Genomic DNA, 19,404 nt, shown 5'->3' with positions numbered 1-19,404 from the left:
GGTCCAGAAACATACATGGCTAGGAAAATGTTGCTTGGAAGAATAGCTCTCCCCTCCAAAGCTATGAATAAAGAGTTCATGGGTGAAATATATAGAGGACTTCATCCCAAGAGCAAGGAGTCTCTGGGACGCCAAATCAAAGAGTCAGAGCTATTTGCAGGTTGGGAAACCTTTTCCCAGCACCTAAGGCAGCTCTCTTCAAAATTTCATCTGATGATAGCACAGAGACAAGAAAAGTCCCTAGCCCTAAAGAAGAAAGCTAGGGAAAATTCCCTTAAAAAAGGCTTTTTAGATCCATCTAAAAGCCCTACTCAGCCTTCTCTCATTCCCCAAAGAGAGATGGAAACACCCGAAGGCCTGCCTCACCATAGCAAGCAGAAATTGCCAGAGACCCCCAAGGGACTCCATTCCAAGAGCCCCTATATTACTAGTTGCTCTGTAAATCTCAGGAAGGCAAGCCCCCCTTGCCCAAACGGAAAGAAAAATGTCTCACTTTCTTTTGGAGACACCTCTGCTACTGTTCGGACTACAGTCTACAAACAGAGAGATCAGAACCATACCCCAAATAAGCACTTTGAGGCCAAGAGGGTCAAAACCCCAGAAAACAGGGCATGGACTCAACCACAAAACCCCAAGCTTTGGAAACCTTTCCAGCCAGACATGGCAGAGAAAGGGAACCTCAGAGGTCATATTTCCCATTCCCGTGGTTCAGATTGGAGTGGCACTGGGAGATGTGTTTCCTGGAAGAGGCAAAAGCCCAGCTCCCTGGGAAAAACAGTGAAAATGGATGACACCGTCTCAGTTTCAACCCAGCTCCTTGACCAAGAAGTGAGGCACACTGTTTCAGCCTCAGCTCCCAGAACAAAGACCTCAGAAGGTAGTTCTCGGAAAGAAATCGTAGAAACTGCTCTTTGAGAAACACAAAACCCTGCAGGCATTTTAAACATTGCAGAGAACTTTTGTAAGTGTTGGGATCTTAAAAGACAGGAAGTTTTCCTTCCCCTCAGTAAATCCAGTTTATTCAGTAGTCTGTGGTTTTTGTATTTCTGCATTTTCCTTTGTGCCCATGAGGCAAGTGGATAAGATCATTCAGTAGGGGATTCCAAATTGAGTAAGGACCCCCCGTCTTCTGTTCCTGCTTTGCAGAATTGAGATTGAGAAATGTCTCGCTATTTTCTGTTGTTGGCACTCTACATGTGCTCAGGCAGAGTGACACTGTCTCAACCTTTTGTCTCTACATTCTGTTTTCAGAGGATTCTGTATGCCTTTAGTTTGTTCTCTCCTATTTAATTGTGGAAATTGTAAAGGGACAGGAGTTTCTAGGGTCCCCCCCCCCCACTCAAATCTGTGTTAATTTTGTGTTTTTGGTTGTGATAAAGCATAATTGAAATTCTCTTTGGATGCATAAATCTTACAGACAAAGAGAACATACCATTTTATAGAATAAAATCAGTACTTAGAGTGTGCTTGGAAAACTATGTCTCATTCTTCTAGTAGTCAGCTTGGCTTGCGCTCTGTCTCCTTTATGTGTTTGATTTGCCCAGGCTTGGCTGAAGAATTGCAACAGCCAGAGGCCAGCATGGTTGTTATAGATCCTATCAATTGTTGCTTGTATCTGTTAATTTGCTTGTTTGTTTGGCTGTTTGTGATTAACAAATCTGAAGACAGCTCCCTTCCTTTAGTCCAAAGCTCTTTGCTGCATTGGTTTTTCAATAGGGATTAATTCCTGTTCTCGAGTGTCTTTTCCTTTCTGTTAAGCCTCACTTTGGTCAGCATAGTCTATCTGTAAAAACTGTCTTGGCTAAAGTAGGAAAAGAGTTTTGTCTAAGTTGCTTTATATTCTCATGGCTAAAGGACTACATATCCCATCTACCTAAATTGTGGTACATGTTTAGAAACAGATTCTAGTCCTCTTGCACCTAGAAATTGTTCATTTGTCTGTCTGTTAATGTGTTTGGATTTGTGCTACACTTTTGCAACCCATAAGTCTGAATATCTTATACTCTTCCTCCATTTGTGTTGTTTTGCTTCCTTCTTTTATACATTGTTTCCTAGAGAGAGAGCTTCTCTTACCAGCACAGTCAATCTGTCTCTCTTACTCTTCATCTGGGTTAGCTATGGTGGGATTACTGGGAGGGAGAACCCCTCCTTCTCCTCTGCCTCGTCCTTTTTGTTGTTGAGTTTAATCCTGTACTCCATAGGTCTGCTTGCAGAAAAGGATTTGCTAAAATAGATTGCCTCATTTTTGCTAAAATTGGTATCCTACCTTCTTTACTAAAGTCTGCTATTGCCATTCCTCTATGCACCCCCCAATCAACACCAAAAAGGTTGTGAACCGGGTCATATCTGTTGTATTTGATTTGCCTGGAATAATTAAATTGCACTGTCTGATTATTTATTTCCAACACAGAAACATTTTTCTTCATTTTCCCTGCTGCTGTGGCCCTTGGTGTGATATTGACAGTTTCCAGAGACAGCGGAAAGGACCAGCAACCCCCGTCATTTGGGGAAGAGGTTGTGCAGCAGTGTCAACCCCAATAGGCACAGTATGGACATCAGCCAAGTATCTTAAACCTGCACATGGCATCAAGGCCTTCAGAACCTAATATTTCAATCCAATCAACCATTTCACATGATGTTAAATGATGAACAACATGAACTTAGAAATGCCACTCTGGACAATGGAACAGCCATAGACTATTTACTTTTGCTGTGTGAAGACATCAAGATATGTGTTGTTTCAAATTGTCAGATAACTCTTGTTCCATTAATAATTTGATTGAAGAACTACATGATTTACCTGACTCAGGTCCACCAGAACATTGGATATTCTGGATTATGAAGCTGATTGATTTACTATTTGCCAGACCTTCATCGGTTGAAAAGACTTCTTGTATATGGCATTATCATTTTTGTATTACGATCCTATTTTGCTGTTTCATCCAATGTATTCCTGCCTTGTGTTCTATGTTTTCGCAAAGGACAATGACAGCCACAGAGAAGCGGCTGTTCGCAGGATATGTACACCAGCTCATAAAAAACAAAAAAGAGGGAGATGTGGCATTCCCTGGGAGACCCAGGGGATGCGCCCCCTCCCAGGATAGCAATGTTTACCAAGATTGAGGTGTGATAACCCTACTGGCAGACCATAGGATTATGACTCGCCTTCTGGTTGACAATGCTTTATCCATAATTGGATAAGCCCATGTTGATTCGGCTGAGACAGTGTACACATCCTGCTCCCTTTGCTAATTGGAATTCTCCTGAATACACATTGGTCCCTGATTCCGCAAATTGCCTTCTGATGTACTATGAGATAATGTAAACCTGATGTAACCCTGATGTGAATAAAAAGGGCTGGCCAAGACCTTTTGCACCCCCATTCCTGTCTCTGCGTCTCATTGCCGCGACACATTTTCAAACTGTGTATGCTTGAATCCATGTATAAAAAATCCATGTATAAGATGGGCCGACTGTATTCAGTACCCGCCTGTGAAACAACCATCCAGCTTCCACACATCCTGAGTGGTTCTGCAGCCAGGAGAAGAGAACTGGCACTACAATGCTAGATCTCCAGTGAGTTGATTTATACAGTGCACCTTCCCAAATCTTCAGCAAGATGCTTTCTATTAGTTAGTTATTTGACCTTACTGAGCCAGCCAAATACACCTTGCTGTTTGAGGTACCATTACTCACCATCCACCTACCTCATATATCAAGGTATATACTATGCAAAACAAACTAAGAGCATTATTGCATGAGAAAAGAGCGTCAAAATGGAGTGGAAGAATAATGGCTTTCTCCATGCCTCTCTACATGCTGTCATAGCATTTCTGTTCTCCTTCCTGAGGGAGACAGGTGTAAAACCATGTCTTTTGTTAAATGGATTTTTCCAGTGTGACAGAGGGCATACTTTTACTAACATCTCCCTTGGGAAGAGAACAGAAGTGCTACGACAGCATAGGGAGAGGCAAGGAGAAAGCCAGTACTCTCCCACTCCATTTTGGCATTCTTTTCTCCTGAGATAAGACTGAGTTGCTGTGGCACATGAGGCCAAAAAATTAAATAAAAAATAAAACCTGGTAAGTATTCCCCTGCCTGCCAATAAAAATATGCATAACAGTAAATAACCATTTTCTGCCCACTCATGATATCCTATATTATTGGCTCCATGGGAATATTTGTTACTTGAGGCAGTCTTTTGTCGTAGTCTGTTGCTACTGATGCCTGCTTTTTCTGCCACAGGCTGCTGAGTCCAGCCATCTTTCCACTTTTTCATATTCCTCTTGATTGAGCATCATTCGGAGGCATAGTAGGAAATTAAGAGGCTGGCTAACATAGTCCACTCAGACTTAAAGTATGCTAAAGCTTTGAAGTGAATATTTTTATCCAATCGATTATCAGAAGAACTATTCAGGCCCAACCACAAGACCACTGAAAGTGTTAAATACGCAACAAACTACTGCCTAAAAGGAAGGCAGAAAAATTTGTTTAACTTACAGCCTCAAAGAGGTCCTGGGACTCAAACCTGACTGAAAATCTATTCCTGACCGTGGGCCCATTGGGGTAATGCTGGTAACAGAGAAAAATATTCCTAACGTCATCTTTCACAAGATAAGAGGGGGGTTCCCAATTTAAGGTTTAAACAAATTATTATTTTAAAAAATGGTAAGGTTTCAAATAATCTGTATGTGAAGTGAAACAAAATGCATGTGGTTTCTATGGTTACCCATTCTAGGCATGGAGCCAATCCTTTTGCTTACTTTTTATTTTACTGATAAGGCTACCCTAGAGAGAGTGCCAAAGGGCCCTGCCAGTGTAAACAATTGCTGACCGAATGAAGGTGCTCAAAAATAGAAGGCAAACATCTCAGCTGGAACACAGATAACAGAGTGGGAACTCCTCAGAAAAAGAGAGGGAGTCCAAGGAACTAACCTCTGAGCTCTCTTATGTACTGTAACTCCTTGGCAAGAGTACACTATCCTCCGCATGGAAGAGACTGACTCAGATTGCTTTATTAAGAGAATGCTGCATATCTGGTTAATAGATCCAGGGAACAGGGTGAGCTAAACACTTTAACATTTCCAACACTCTTATAGAATGCCAGCTAAAAATGCAGATGATAAAATATGCCATCTGTTTTCAATATGAATGCATAATAGCTTATGCTGATTTATTATAAAGTATCTGCTTACTGAAATGTATATGTTGTTTTTGTTAACTGCCATTAAGTCACCTTTGACCTATGGCGATCCCATGAATGAGAGACCTCCAAACCACTTGTCAGGTCTTGCCAGGTCTGGGGCTGCCTTGGTTGAGTCTATTCATCTGTAATTTGCTCTTTCTCTTTGCCTACTGCCTTCTATGTTGCCAAGCATTATTGTCTTTTCTAGTGAGTCAGGACTTCTCATTATATGGCCAAAGTATGACACTTTCAGTTTAGTCGTCTTGGCTTCTAGGCAAAGTTAAGGTTTGATTTGCTCTACAATCTGTTTGTCTTTTTAGCAGTCCAAAATATCCGTAGAACTCTTCTTTAGCACCACATTTTAAGTGATTTGATTTTCTTCTTTTCAGTTTTCTTCACTGTCCAGCTTTCACAGCTATACATAAAAATTGGAAACTCATTACCATGGACAATCATTAACTTCTAACTTCTTGCTGTTTCATGAGTGCAGTCTCCATTCTGATTAATGTCTGAACCAAGGTATAGAAAGCCTTGAACTATTTCCATGTCTTCATTGCCTACTTTAATATTATGTAAAGCATCTGTGGGCATTATTTTTGTTTTCTTAATGCTCAACTGTAAAACTGCCTTTACACTTTCTTCCTTGACTTTCTACCAAATCCTTGCTATTTTCTGCTAGCAGTAAATTGTTGATGCTCCTTCCATTTTCAAATTTCCTTCCTCAGAGTTTAATCCTGCTTTACATATGATATTTTTGGCAAGTGAAGGGGGACACTTGAGGGCAGCAAAAACAGCCTCAGGCATCCTATGCTCCATCCTGCAAGTGTCCTAGGAATTGAGTGGTTTGAATACAACAGCTGTAGAGAGGTTAATTAAGTCCAAGTCAGCCACAGGATAAAGGGAGAAGCAAGAGAAAGGTCCACTCAATGAATGATGGGAATGGGTTTTCAGAATGTGAAACCTCCTGCTGGGGAACAGGGCTACCTTCTGCCTCAGCCCCCTCTGACCTGGAGAGACCACAGTCATCAGGAGCTGCAGATTCTTGGCAACTTGGCTCCTCCTCTCCATCTGAATCCTTAGACTCTTGAGGGTGAGTTATGACACCAAGGGCCATATTCACCTCCCTCATTAATAGATGGGCCACTGGGATGAATTATTTCCATAACCAAAACAGCCTCCAAATCAGTTTTACTGATAGGAGTGATGGTGGGTGATAGATCTTGGGCTTTCAAATGAACAGAAACCCAACAGTATTTACCCTGAATATTTCCCCAGTATTCCATTGTTCAGAGACATTTGCACTGCTTATCTGGTCGTTTACAAGTTCCCTTCTCATTCTTCCCTCCTGGAAACTTCAGTTTAATTCCAAAATCTGCCCCGGGATACATTATGTCCTATAAATATGTTTACCAAGGCACCGCCAATTTGGTCTTGCTTGGATTCAAACAGACACTCTGTCAGTATCTTGCTTGACTCCTCAGCACTGCTGGCAGTTGCTGAGAAATTTCACTTCTCAGAATCCCCCAACTGAAACCTTTACTTCTGGAATTGGTATAGTGTTATCTTCTGTAATCCTAAACTCACTATCTGTTACCACCTTTTGTAATGTTAGTTCGTGTGTGTGTGTGTGTGTGAGAGAGAGAGAGAGACCATGCTTTTGTATGCGTGGCAATTCCCTTTTACAAATAAAACTACATTTTGGGCTTTCATAATGGAATTGTGTTTCTTGGAACTGGTATACACAGGTTTGATCCTTACTTTGAATTGCCCAAACCCTCTCAGCTGCTGTAATCGAGCTAATAAAATAATGATTGTGAGTGAGTCACACACTCTGAACCCCAGAAAAACCCATGTTATATTAGGTTTGTCTTAGGGCCACCATAAATCAGAAATGTCTTGAAGGCACATAGCAACAACAACAACCATTCATTGAGTTGCCATAAGTCAAAGTCAACTTGACAGCAAATAACAACAAATAAATAATTTTTAAAACATCTGCCAGGTCTTCATTTAGTCTTGTTGCAACTGCTGATGCAAGGTTTCCTTAAACAGTAGAAATAATAGACAGCCAAGAAGTATATTCCTTAATTACACTACCAGATTCACACAAACACACACACTTATTTGATACATTTTCTCCTGCCATTCCCCCAGTTGACTGATGGCTCAGTGAGGACACCAGATTCTTAATTGGGTGTTGTTTTGTGAAGTATTGAATATTATATCTACTTCTATCTTCTGTTGAAGAAGATTATACACTTTGGTTGTTGCTTTGCCTTCAAGGGATGTTACATTCTAAAGTGTTATTTTGTCTTTGACTTTGTCTTTGTCTTTTCAAAGGCATACCCATTTTAGTCTGGAAAATCAGTATACAAAGGGATCTTGGAGCACGTTTGAGATTAGCTGAAAGAAGTAGGCTCAAGCCTAAAAAAGCTCATGCTATCATCTTCTATATTTCAGTTAGTCTCAAAGGTGCTGCAAGATCCCTTTGCACTTTGTGTCTTTTGCTACTCAACATTGTTGCTCAGCCTTTTGGGGACACAAGACTCATTGTTGCTTTCCCTTCATAGGATAATAGGCTCTTAATTAGCTGTTGTTTTGTGAAGTTTGAACTTCTAATAGAAAGTGACTATCTGTTGCTCATTATATTCACTGGTAGTTCAATATTAGAGAAAGAGAGACCATTACACTTTGTAATCTAGAGGACTGGAGGAGAAATTAAATCAAAAAAGTCATATCAGCCCGGAAGTAAGCAAGCATAGGGACAGAGCAACATGGATCCACCCCTATGCACATATAATTCCCATTCAATTTGGTGAGAGTTGTTTCTAAACAAACATGTCTTGAACTACATTTCAGTAATAAGGATTTTAGTGGGCTGTCGGTTTTAGCCCAGTTTGACATAATATGGAAGATAGCTTCAGTATGAGAGCTAGCAAAATTCCTATCAGAAGTATATATATACTTTCCATGCAATGCTGTGGTTTCCTCTGTGTCAAACCTCAAAAAAAAAAAAAAAAAAAAAAAAAAAAAAAAGGAACAAAACTGGGGTATTCTTTTTAAACAGCAAGTGTTTCAAAGGAGGGCTGATGATAGATGGTACTGGATCTGAGGCAAGAGACATGATGACAGCTCCCTCCCTAAATTTGGCAACAGACATTATAGCCATCTCTGGTTTGCTGAGATACCAACATTTATTTTGCAATGTGTTTCAACCTTCGAGGTTCAAAGAGGACCTGGCCCTCTAAAGTCCAGGTCCCAAGAAGTTTACAAATCCCAACCAACCTGTTTAAATGCTACCAAGGATCCTTCAGGATCATGGCTGTTAAAAAAATTACATAAGCAACTTCATTTTGGCAATCAATTCATTTCTATTAAAATGTTGCAAAATTCTTGATTGTTTTTCCTGCAACATAACACATAGCATTAAGCAAGGGTTTTAGGGGAACCCTGCTTTATTACAATCAGGAAGCATGCACCGTTACACCACTTGATCATGGCAAGTCTATTTCATCAGATGCATGAAGCTTTATTATCAGTGTGGCAGATTTCCATACCCATGGTTGGGGGTGGGAATAGTAAGGTCAGAAGAAAGTACAGCCAGTGATCATTATTTTACTAAGGGGGGTGGGGGGTGGGGTGCATTCACAAAACAGTTGTTGTGTGACAAACATAAATGTAGTGGGATTAATATGCTGATGAAAAATAAAAAGGTCCCCTGTCAAACCACGGGTGATGGAGTTGAAGCTGTTAATTTATTTTAATTCAGAAGTTGGGTTTTTTTTTAAAGGCACTGGAAGTTTATGCTACAACAAATTTCTCAGTCTTTAAGGTGTCAAAATGCCTCTTTATACATAGAACTGTAAATTACCTTCAGAATACTGGGTTCTGTTATTATCTTCACTTTGTTTCAGATGTTTCACCAACACATGAGCAACAGCAATGTAGTCGCAGAGCCATCCTAGTAGCTCTTTTGGGGAAGAGCTATTTTCCACAACAGGAATCTTGAGGACACAAGGCCAGATTTCTCCCTGCAGTGTATTATATTACAGGGTTTTAGCTCAGAGTACCAGCAGTTGCAGGTTTGAACATGGGTTAGAAGGATGCATTCTGCAGCCGCATCAGTTCAGACTGCATGTCACCAGTGGCATAGACAATACTAAGAAAAAAACCATGGGGCAGAAAAATACAGTGGTTCCCCCCACATTCACTGGGGTTAGGGATGAAGGACCCCTGTGAATGCTGAAATCCTCATTTAAAAAAAACAAAAACCTATTCTTTTAACCTAAGAACACCTCACTAGCAATCTCTACGTCCTCCAGTGCAACTCTATGGTCAACATCTGACAGACATTGATCATAGAATCATGCTGGAAGACTTATAAATGCCTAGAAAAGTGTTTTCTCTAGGAACCTTTAGGTTCTCCAGCACAACTCTATGGTCAGCTTCTGGCAGAGTTACACTGGAGGACCTAGGTAAGTGATCAACATACAAAATAATACAATCCACTATTCTCATATCCAGGTGTTTGGGAAAGGTAGAGAGAAGAGGGCAGAAGGGCAAAAATCCAGTATATTTTCCATAGGTGGACAAAAAGTCACTTGTTGGGACAGCTGTTATAACAATTCTCCAGGGGCTCTTGATTCAGGCTCACTAGCCAGAGTTACAGTTCAGGTTCTCGGTTTACTTCTGTGGAACTAGGAAAATCTCTTGATGCTGCTGTAATGGGCTGTAAAAGAAACACAGACTCAGGCACTTCTCATGACCTAGAATAATCTACTTTGCTCTCTTGGCCTCTTTCCTTTTCCACTGTAGATCTACACTGCGTTGTACATACAAACAATGAAATAAATAAAGTAAACCTACCCATGGCATACAATCTTAGAGAAGCAGTGACAAGAGATAAGTTTTTGTTATTCTGCAGCTTGAAAGCTAAATTCTAGTAGGTTTAGCTTTGATATACAGTCGGTCCTCCATTTTCACGAAAACGGAAACTTGCCAATATTCAAGCCCCATTGGCTTGAATGGCAGTGTGTGCCTGCGAGTGCGTGCAGGCACACACAGGCCATTTAGTTCCCCTCTGTTTGCCCCCCACAAATATGCAAGGGACATGGATTTCAAACAGAGGGGCCACTGTATATATACATTTTAATATTTAAATATTTTGTTCCCCAAACAAAGGCTGAAGCCTTAGGAAACTTTAATAACTCCACAGTAAAGTCTCAAGTCTAGTTAATTTTCATTCACTATTACTGCTATCACAGGCCCTTTCACAGCACACAATTATAGCACTATGATTCCATTGTGACTGCTATGCCTGGGTTTGTAGTACTAGAGCTCTCTGAATTTTAAAATCTCTGCCTATACCAGGATTCCATAAGATGTTGTCATAGCAGTTAAAATGGAATCATAGCACTATAATATGAAAAGTGAAAGGGTCCCTGGTTTATCATGTGCCCCCTGAGGCAGGTCTTGGAATCAGCTACAGAGTTTGGTGAAAGTAGGGGCTGGGTTGTAATGGCCAAGCTAACCTATTTCTAGATCCCTGTCTCTACTCTTGTCCATCTCCATCTCATTATCTCCTCCTCTTGCTCTTTCCTTCCTCTTTTGCCATGCCTGCCCACCTGTAAAAAATCATGAGGAAATTACCACAGCATCGTTGTCTGTGCTTTGACGACACACAGCTTTGCATCCGAAGGCCGCCATAGAGATACCAATAAAGAATCCTAAGGAGGTTAAAACTAGGACAATCCCACGCATGCCTGTACAACAAGTCTGAAAAACAGGACACGAGGCAAAGAGCAAGATATCCGTTAAATTAGCCATCACTCAAGAGGCAAAACCTCCAGCAGCTACGAACCACATTCTTCTATACCTACAAAAACAGGTCAGTATTATTGACAGCAAATTCTGAGATGTTTTTGCTTAAATGAAACTTGATTTTAAGAATATCACCTGCTGCACTTGGTACAACTGTATACTGCCCAACAAGAGCACTAAATGTAGAAGTTCTGAAAGAATTCATAATGAAACACTCTGTGGTCCCCCCCCCCCAAAAAAAAGCCACAGGAAACAATAACAATCAGATGTAGTAGCTGCCATTACTTGCAGCTTATGTAGCCTCTCTCTCTGAAAGCATATGTACATGTATATTTATATTTATATGTATTGAATCCCATTTTGGGAGAAAGGTGGGATATAAATCCCTTAAATAAATAAATAAAAATAAATAAAATATGTAGATGTGAATGCACCGTAGAGACTTAAACTGCTTTGACAGCTATTCCCTTGATCCAGGGAATCTGAAATCATAATTGTGTTAGGGGAGCTAGGAACCTCTGAGAGATCATCCTTAGTAGCACCACCAGACTCCAGTTCTCATGATTCTTTGTTTTGCCCTGAAGAGATGCAGATTGTCACGCTGATGCTGATGCATATTGGCATCACTGTTCCCTTTACATTTTGGGATGGCAAATCTCTCAGAGTCATTTTAACCCTTGTGTTATTCACACATGCCATTGTTTCAGGATAAAATGGAGCCGCCTCCATTCCCTTGAACTCTACAGAGTGATTCGAATCAAAGTGTATTCACACTGCTGAAGATGCGGATTGATGCGGATCATTTAGGAAAACTCAGGGGGAAAAATGGTATTGAATATCCTGGGTTAAGTGCTTTTTTGGTAGTCCCCCAGTCTAGTCTCCCATGGAAAGGAATACACCAAAGCTTTATATAATGAAAACTTTGTGGAAAAAGTTATTTGTATAGTATGCACTGGCCACCAAATGGAGATCTTTTTGCTGAATATGAGATTTTCAAAGGTTTTTCATATGAACTTTAAAATAGCTATCTAAAGTGTTGCCCTTTGGTACAGAGGAGTACTCACTGCAATTTGATGTAGCATTTGACACAAAGGATCACTCAAAGAACATCTGATGTCCCGGTTCCGGGGAGAGTATATTAGATCTATCCAGTAGAAAACGTTGATCACAGCCACTACTATTGTACTGATTACATAGATGGTAAGGCAGGCTTTCACCTACAGGAAGAGAAGGACTGATGTTACCATGAACATTTTTAGGTACTTACTTTAATAGTCCAACAAATAGTTAAACCATGCAAATAGTGACATGCTGTACTGCTAGGTTCAAGATACAACTGCTGATTTATACATTTCACCAATGTTGGTGTGTTAAATTTGTCAAAAGAAAATAATTGTGTCTGTTGCTGGATATCTGTCTCTCCTTAATAAATGTAGTCCAGACCTGTAATTGTGTCTCTGTTGATCTGCTAACATTTTGGGCACTCATAAAATGTTTATGCCACTAACATTTGGTCATACATATTTACACACCATGCCTGATCCCTGGAGCGAGTTATCATTCTAGTGCATGATGGTTGCTTGTGATAAAGCTGCTCCCTGAACAGGCAGTCCATTCAAAGAAGGGGTTTATATTCAGAAAAGCTCATGCAAAAATTAAAAAAATCAGTTATATATTTATATTCTTCCTTCCTCACTTTTATGCTGCCCCCAGTAGTTACAAAACATGGGTGATGCAACACTGCCACATAGTGGTAGTGATTTGTTAGGAAAGATGAATTCAAAGCCTAAGGATGAGTGAGGAATGCATTTGGTTCATTGTTTAAAGTAACAACTTTTCAGAATTTATATATTTCTTAATAAATTCAACAGAAAGAATTTAGAAAATTAATGTAGAAGAAAATGAAGCTGACAGATCCACTCATTACTCTGAAAGCCTTTTAACAGATTAAAAGCAGAAGTAACTATATTGGCCATAAAGATGGATCCAGACTTTATGTAATACATTTATTAGGACAACCAAAATAGGCATGAAATTGTGTATAAAGTTTCAAAACTTGGCACACATTTTTGTGCCTCTAGCTGGCCTTGTAAGTGTTACCATAGTGTGAATTTAGTTTGTTTATTTAATTATTTCATTTATATGCTGCTTTTCTCCAAGAAAGGGACCCAAAGCAGTTCACAAGATAAAAACATTTTAAAGGCTTTACAATAAATATTTTAAAATAATTTAAATCATCTAGATAAAACAGTATAAAATTGATTCACAGTTGTACATGAGCAAAAACAGCACTGAACATGACCTGGCCATTCTGGTCAAACTATATGTTTAGCATGTATTTAGAAGAGTTGCTCCAAATGGCTAAAGATGTTTGACATAGAATTTGCTTTTCTTCACCTATGCTTCTGGCATTTAACATGTTTTGTTTTGTAATGAGTCATTAAGTAGCAAACACAGGCTTCATGTACAAGTCTGGTTGCTGAAGTTTATATCTAGGAGATAATCCCATTGTGAGAGACAGGGAAAATGCATTCTCTTTTAAAGCTAGTTTGATTATTTGAAGAGGGGAATCATCATCTATGGGTGATCAGGATAAACATTAAACCAGTGGAACTGGGGTTGACCTCTCTTGCTTCTTCATAGGATTTCCAACAGACTCACCAGTCCCAGGCTGTTGGTTTTGTCTGCGGCAAGGGTGAGGATACCTGCAAAAATCAACTGGAGACAATAAATGAAAAAATGTGATGGACTCAAGACACGCATACAAAATCACGCAATGAACCTCAAATAGCAAATGAATCCCTATTCTTAGCTGATACCACTATATGCAAGTTAGAATTGTGCATGGGTGGGTACACATGGACACACACAAAATACCTTAGCATACACTGAAATAATGGAAAGGTCCATGCTTTTATCATGCACTGATGTCACTGGGCATGTGGTTTGTCTTTCTCAATAGATATGTGATGCAAAGGCAGAGCATATTAAATACAGTACATGCTGTCTTTCTTGCGTAAGAGGACTGTATAGCTTACTGTATAGCTTGGGGTTGGAGAGAGGAGACTTCAGCATATTGCATACCCTCCAATATTTCACAGATGAACATTGTGACACATGTGGTTGAGCAACTTCAGAATATGGTCTAAAGGGCTAGTCAAAAATAGGGCAGAGATTATTAATGAGAAAGAACACACAAAACTGCTATGTGAAGCAGAGAAGCTCTGGAGTGTATGTAGTGAATTTAGCAAAGCCTGTAAAAATGAAAAACTAAAGTCTACTGGGAAGGGCAACATTCCTCCTCCCCTGCCTGCTGAGTTAACTGTGTACTTTTGCTCCTTGAATTGCAGCAGTGGAAGTCTACAAGGAAAGTGGGAGGACAAGAGAGACCAGGACATGAAAAGCATCTGAAAAAGTGGGACACCGAGAATTAATTGGGTCTGTCCCTGCCAAACTGGGACAGTTGGAGAGTATGACATGGAGTGGTCAAATTCACACAGGAGTTTATCACATGTGAAATTGGAACTCCAATCCAAAGCCAATCCGAAGGGAAGGGGAAGCAGTCAATTCGAATCCAAGGCAATTCATGTGATGAAGTATCACATGTGAAGATCGAAATTGTAGTCATTCCTGAGGCAAAGTAGAGCAAGTGCAAAATAAATTATCACACCATGCGGAGTCACCAATTTGAATTGGGACCCTTGCACATGCTCAGTGGGGCTCTGGATGCATTTGCATTTCCAGGGTGCAGAAGGGGGCCACTTCCTGGTTCCTGTTTCACATGAACGCTAGCTTCACATGAATAAAAGACCTACATTGGCTGCCTATTCGCTTCCGAGCTCAATACAAGGTGTTGGTTTTGACCTATAAAGCCCTAAATGGCTTGGGCCCAGGGTACTTGGAGGACCGCCTCTCCCCATATAGTCCGCCCCGCACTCTTCGAACATCCGGGACTAACTTGTTAGAGGTTCCTAGATCACACCTTGTGAGGACCTCTCAGAGGGCTTTTGCCATCGCTGCCCCATTTTCTTGGAATAAGCTCCCTGTAGAGCTCCACTCCGCCGCCTCATTAGATTATTTTAAAAAGAATTTAAAAACATACCTATTTCGGCTGGCCTTCCCACTTTAGTTAACTGTTTTTCCTCTGCCCCTTGCTTTTCTTTTTCTGACCCCGGACTATTGTGATTTGATTGTTTTTGCCCTTGACATGTGTATTTTCTCCTGATTCCTGTTCCCATTTTATGCAGTAATGTTTTAACTTTTATATTGTAATTGTTTTACTTTGTATTGTAATTGCTTTTAACTTTTGTAAGCCGCCTTGATAATTTTTTGGAAAGGCGGGGTAGAAATAAAATTTATTATTATTTATTATTATTATTAATGATTGCTTCGTGTTCTTGGGCTTTATAGTCCATTTTGGCACTCAAACCAGCACTCTTTCTATGGGCTTTATAGTCCATTTTACATCCAAACAAGCAGCCTTCCCATGGGCTTTATAGTCCATTTTTGCATCCAAACAAGCAGCCTTCCCCAGCGGCATCAGAACCAGTCGCTTTTCCCCCTCCTCGCCAGCATGTCTCCTTCCTATACACACATATGTAGCACAAGCATTCACACACGTTCTATCAATCTAAAAGCACCAGCATTCACACAATCTGTCAAAAAAAAAATGTTGCTTGTGAACTGAAGTGACCAGTGCGAGAGGGGAGGCATGTTCCACCCACTTCCCACCCTCTGCTCTGTCCACGTTAAAACACGAATACATTCATTCCCCAGTAGCTCTCTGCTCTTTCCCCAGCAGCATCAGAAACAACGGCATTTCCCCCTTAGCAGCAATGGAAGCAGAGGGAGTACCAGAAGCAAATGGAGCAAAATTGCAGCGTGGCATCATGGAAAATGTGACACCTTGGAGGTTGGGGGGGGGGGGTGTACCAGGACCGAAGCAAAGTTGCATTCCACACCAAGACCAATTCTAATTGGATTTGAATTGACCTTGGAAAAAGATTTTTGAATTCGCCAGTTCAACGAATTCACCTACATCAGGAATGACAGGAGTGATTTAAGATTGGCTTCAGAATGACCCCCCATAGAAAGCAATCATGTGTGATAATCTATCACGTTATAATGTGAACTCGCATGGTTGGGCCTGGAGTGGGTTCGGATTGGAGTTGCAAAAATCCTCATGTGATATCGTCCACAGTGTCCACTTCCCACTGGCTGCACCCCTTTGATTTTTTTTCCCTCCCCCTTATGGAAGCAACCAGAAATTGCCACTTAAAAAAACAAAAATTTGACAACACTGTTATTCAGTCTTCTGTTTGTTTTTTTCCATTAATGCTGCAGTAGTAGATGCATGTAAATATTGCTATCCCAGCATCTGAATTAGCACTTTCCTTTCAACTAGATCTGGAGAGTAACCAATCTCTATGGAAAACCTACCCTCAACACAAAATAGAGAAAGACAGGTGCTCTTCTATCCCCCATGTTTTAAAGTTCACATGATTAATCCACAGTGGTACATGCATTTCTCATTTGTACGAAATTTGCCAAGCACAAACATAACCCTGATGCTCTTATAATACACTGGAATATTATTTAATGTATGTGAGGTCCCAGCAAAATAGTTTGTGTCTGTCAAAGGTGGCAGTATAACCTTCCCCCTCCTCAGCCTGTAGTAATTAGACTGGGACAGGGGGATCTTCCACTGAGACCAATAAAATGATGTGTTTCCCACCCCACACCCAGCTGCAATGCAGCAGGAAATTGGAGGGGTGCATATGGCAAGGGAAGAATTAGTCTTTCTTTCCCCATGCCATGCAACCCATAAATTTCCCTCTGCATAGCAACTAATTCATTCTATTGGAAACAAGGGAATGGAATTTATAACCCTGATTGCTGACCAAGGGGGGTAGAGCAAGGAAATGTGGGATTTTTCTGTGTATGAATGTGTCTTAATGCTTGTGCACACATGTCTATGAGAAGAGGAAGTTTCAGCCACTTCAACTTTGAGCCCACTCCCCTTGGTTTTGCTTTGGCCCTGCCAGGCTCTGGTATGCTCTTCTCTCTCTCCCTCAAAGGCTAGTTACAGAGACTGCAGCTTTTGTGATACACATCTTAATCTATATTATCTTTGGCTTCAATAGACACACATCTGGAGTAGGAACAGTGCAATTAAGAGGGTGACACTGGCAAAGTCAAACACACCATATGAGCTCAGGACTGTTGTTGCCACCCAACTGAGCCACATCTGAATCATATATGGGCCTCAGCATTGTGCCTGAATTACTATGCCATATTGTGACACCAAGCACGAATATCCATGCACATAACTTGTGCATTTATTGAATACATCCACTTGCATTGGCCTATGGCTAATAGCAATAAACATTTTAGATGCTGGAATATATCCAAGAGAGAGTCTTTGAATCATTCTGGAAATTTTAGCTTCTACAATGAAATCTAGGAACAGGGACAACTGTTGTAGACCACATTAAACTATTTGTATCTAGTGCAGCATTATCTGTTCTGACCTGGTTCTCCAGGGTTTCAGCAAAATTTTCCATCACCTGCTACTGATCCTCTTAATGAGAAACTGAACAGGCTGGGATTTTTGCCAGCAAAGCACACACTCTTCCACTGAGTTGTGGCTTCTCCAGTTCTGAGGCACAGACAGTGATCTTAAAAGCATCTGGGAGATAAGAGATTAGGGGTCCTATGATGCTTAGATCACCAATATTTCCAAGACCTCTGTAGTGAGGAAGAGATACCAATTCCAGAGACAAGTGGCATCACAGTAGTTCAGCTGCCTATCTGCAGTCTACCTTAGGACTGGCCTCCCTCACTACAGAAGGTGAGGAATGGCAGCAAGTGGGTCTTAAAGGTAAGGCTGTTCATGGCCATGTAAGTGGTGCTGTCACTCATCTGGAGATTGAAACTACTGGAGATGCAGGTGCTGTCCACTCACCAGTGCAGCTGAATAGAAATGGGTTCCCAGCCCATCCCTGGGGACACAAGGGTAGATATACAAAACAACTCCAAAGGCCACCTGGATCAGCCCAATCACCATCAGAAGGGCCTGCAGATAGGAGAGAAGCATCTTGTCATTCCAAAAGAATTTGTTCTGAGGAAAAAAAGTGAAGGATAGTTGCATGTGCCCCATTTTGAAAGGTGCAGAATGGGATGGGATCAATGCCATATTTATAAAAAGTTGAGTGAACTACATCTTAGGGCCTTGTGTTATAGGCAGCTTTTAAGTACATATTTTGTGGAGTCACTTATGTTGGACATAGCAAAGGGCCCCAGCATGTCCTTCTCTGGTTCTAGATGGGATTGGAGCCTTGGTCACTTAATGGAACAAAGGATAGGGTCTAGCAGGGCCATTTAATTCCCACTTTCAATGTTGTTTTGCATTAAATTCACACACACGTTAATGATATTTGACCACTGCTAAGCTAGATGAGAAAGAGCTCTTTGTGTTCCTGGGCTCCTAAACCTTCCATGCATAATGCTCACCCCAAAAACTCTGGGATGTCCCCGGAGGAATTTCTGCAGGAGGAGTCCAGCGTCTGACATCACTGCCACAGAGCTCTTCGTATTGAACACGGCAATCACCAGTTCCGGAATACAGTTAGCTGCCCTTCTGATGAAACAATATCAAGTCATAGACTCCCAAAGCGTGCTTTTTCAAGGAAAGGTAAAAGATTCTCTCATATCTAATGGCTGCTTAATCAAGAGAGTCCCTGTTTTCTTTCTTTGTCTTGTTTCTTCTCATACTATTGTACCTGCTGGTCAACCTAACACATTTTGCTGCCTGAGGCAGAGGAGCAAATGTCCAGTTGCAGAGAACCCAGAGCCAGCCAGCCAGTTTTAACACATGATGCAGAAAATCCCACCGGGACCTCACCCTCCCAGGCAATAAAAATAAAATAACAAATGAAATATTTAGAATTACAGTTGCTTTTTCATGAAGCTCACACCACTTCAAGACTCTTCCCTAAGTTCATCCATACAATTTTACCCAGTTTTATGAATACTCACCTTTGCCAGACTCAGCAAAGAAGATGTATGGTGTGTGATGTTTATCACTCCTAAAATCTCTCTCTGGGACTTTTCTCACCTCTCAGCTGGAGAGTTTACAAAGCTGATCTGATCCCTTTGTAACATTACCAGGAAATGTCCCAATCACACCCCATTATGGGCTGCCAGTTGAGGGAACTTTCAACACCCACATTGGGTCAGTGTGTTATGTCTGTTGCAATGAGGACATGAAATGTTCTTATCACCTTTCAATCCAGCTTTAACAAACACACATATACACACCATTCACAGATGGAGCATACCAGCCCACTTTCTGTGGCACATCACACTCCACCATGTTTTTGAAAATAATTTTTTGGACA

The 19,404-nt window shown here is 40.8% G+C and overlaps 1 protein-coding gene and 1 long non-coding RNA gene across 2 annotated transcripts; one reads left to right on the top strand and one right to left on the bottom strand.

Annotated features, from left to right (window-relative positions):
- Nucleotides 1-4,973: 4,973 nt before the first annotated feature.
- On the top strand, nucleotides 4,974-15,379 carry LOC149314218 (uncharacterized). The gene is made up of 3 exons (XR_016280901.1): nucleotides 4,974-5,061; nucleotides 10,840-11,072; nucleotides 13,649-15,379. It is a non-coding gene; the product is annotated as an uncharacterized LOC149314218 (long non-coding RNA).
- Nucleotides 9,644-19,104, bottom strand: LOC149314217 (membrane-spanning 4-domains subfamily A member 4A-like). Its single transcript, XM_089520666.1, has 7 exons — nucleotides 19,043-19,104; nucleotides 18,518-18,644; nucleotides 17,970-18,080; nucleotides 13,667-13,723; nucleotides 12,070-12,222; nucleotides 10,835-10,960; nucleotides 9,644-9,914 (listed from the first exon to the last, which is right to left on the bottom strand). The coding sequence occupies exons 2-7, from the start codon at nucleotides 18,575-18,577 to the stop codon at nucleotides 9,849-9,851; spliced, it is 573 nt and encodes a 190-aa protein (XP_089376792.1). The 5' UTR covers nucleotides 18,578-18,644; nucleotides 19,043-19,104; the 3' UTR covers nucleotides 9,644-9,848.
- Nucleotides 19,105-19,404: the final 300 nt, after the last annotated feature.

The sequence above is a fragment of the Sceloporus occidentalis genome, unplaced genomic scaffold (assembly GCF_023333645.1).
Source record: "Sceloporus occidentalis isolate IW3139 unplaced genomic scaffold, rSceOcc1.0.p SCAF_4, whole genome shotgun sequence".
Classification (NCBI taxonomy): Eukaryota; Metazoa; Chordata; class Lepidosauria; order Squamata; family Phrynosomatidae; genus Sceloporus; species Sceloporus occidentalis.
The sequence above is the reverse complement of the archived record's forward strand: the minus strand, read 5'-3'. Positions and strand labels throughout refer to the sequence as shown.

Coding starts and splice junctions, on each gene's coding strand:
- LOC149314217 (XM_089520666.1), bottom strand. CDS start 18,577: ATGTCAGACGCTGGACTCCTCCTGCAGAAATTCCTCCGGGGACATCCC. Junction 13,724..17,969: donor ATTTCTATTCAGCTGCACTG/GTGAGTGGACAG, acceptor TATTGTCTCCAG/TTGATTTTTGCAGGTATCCT. Junction 9,915..10,834: donor GCACAGACAACGATGCTGTG/GTAATTTCCTCA, acceptor TTTCTTTTACAG/CCCATTACAGCAGCATCAAG.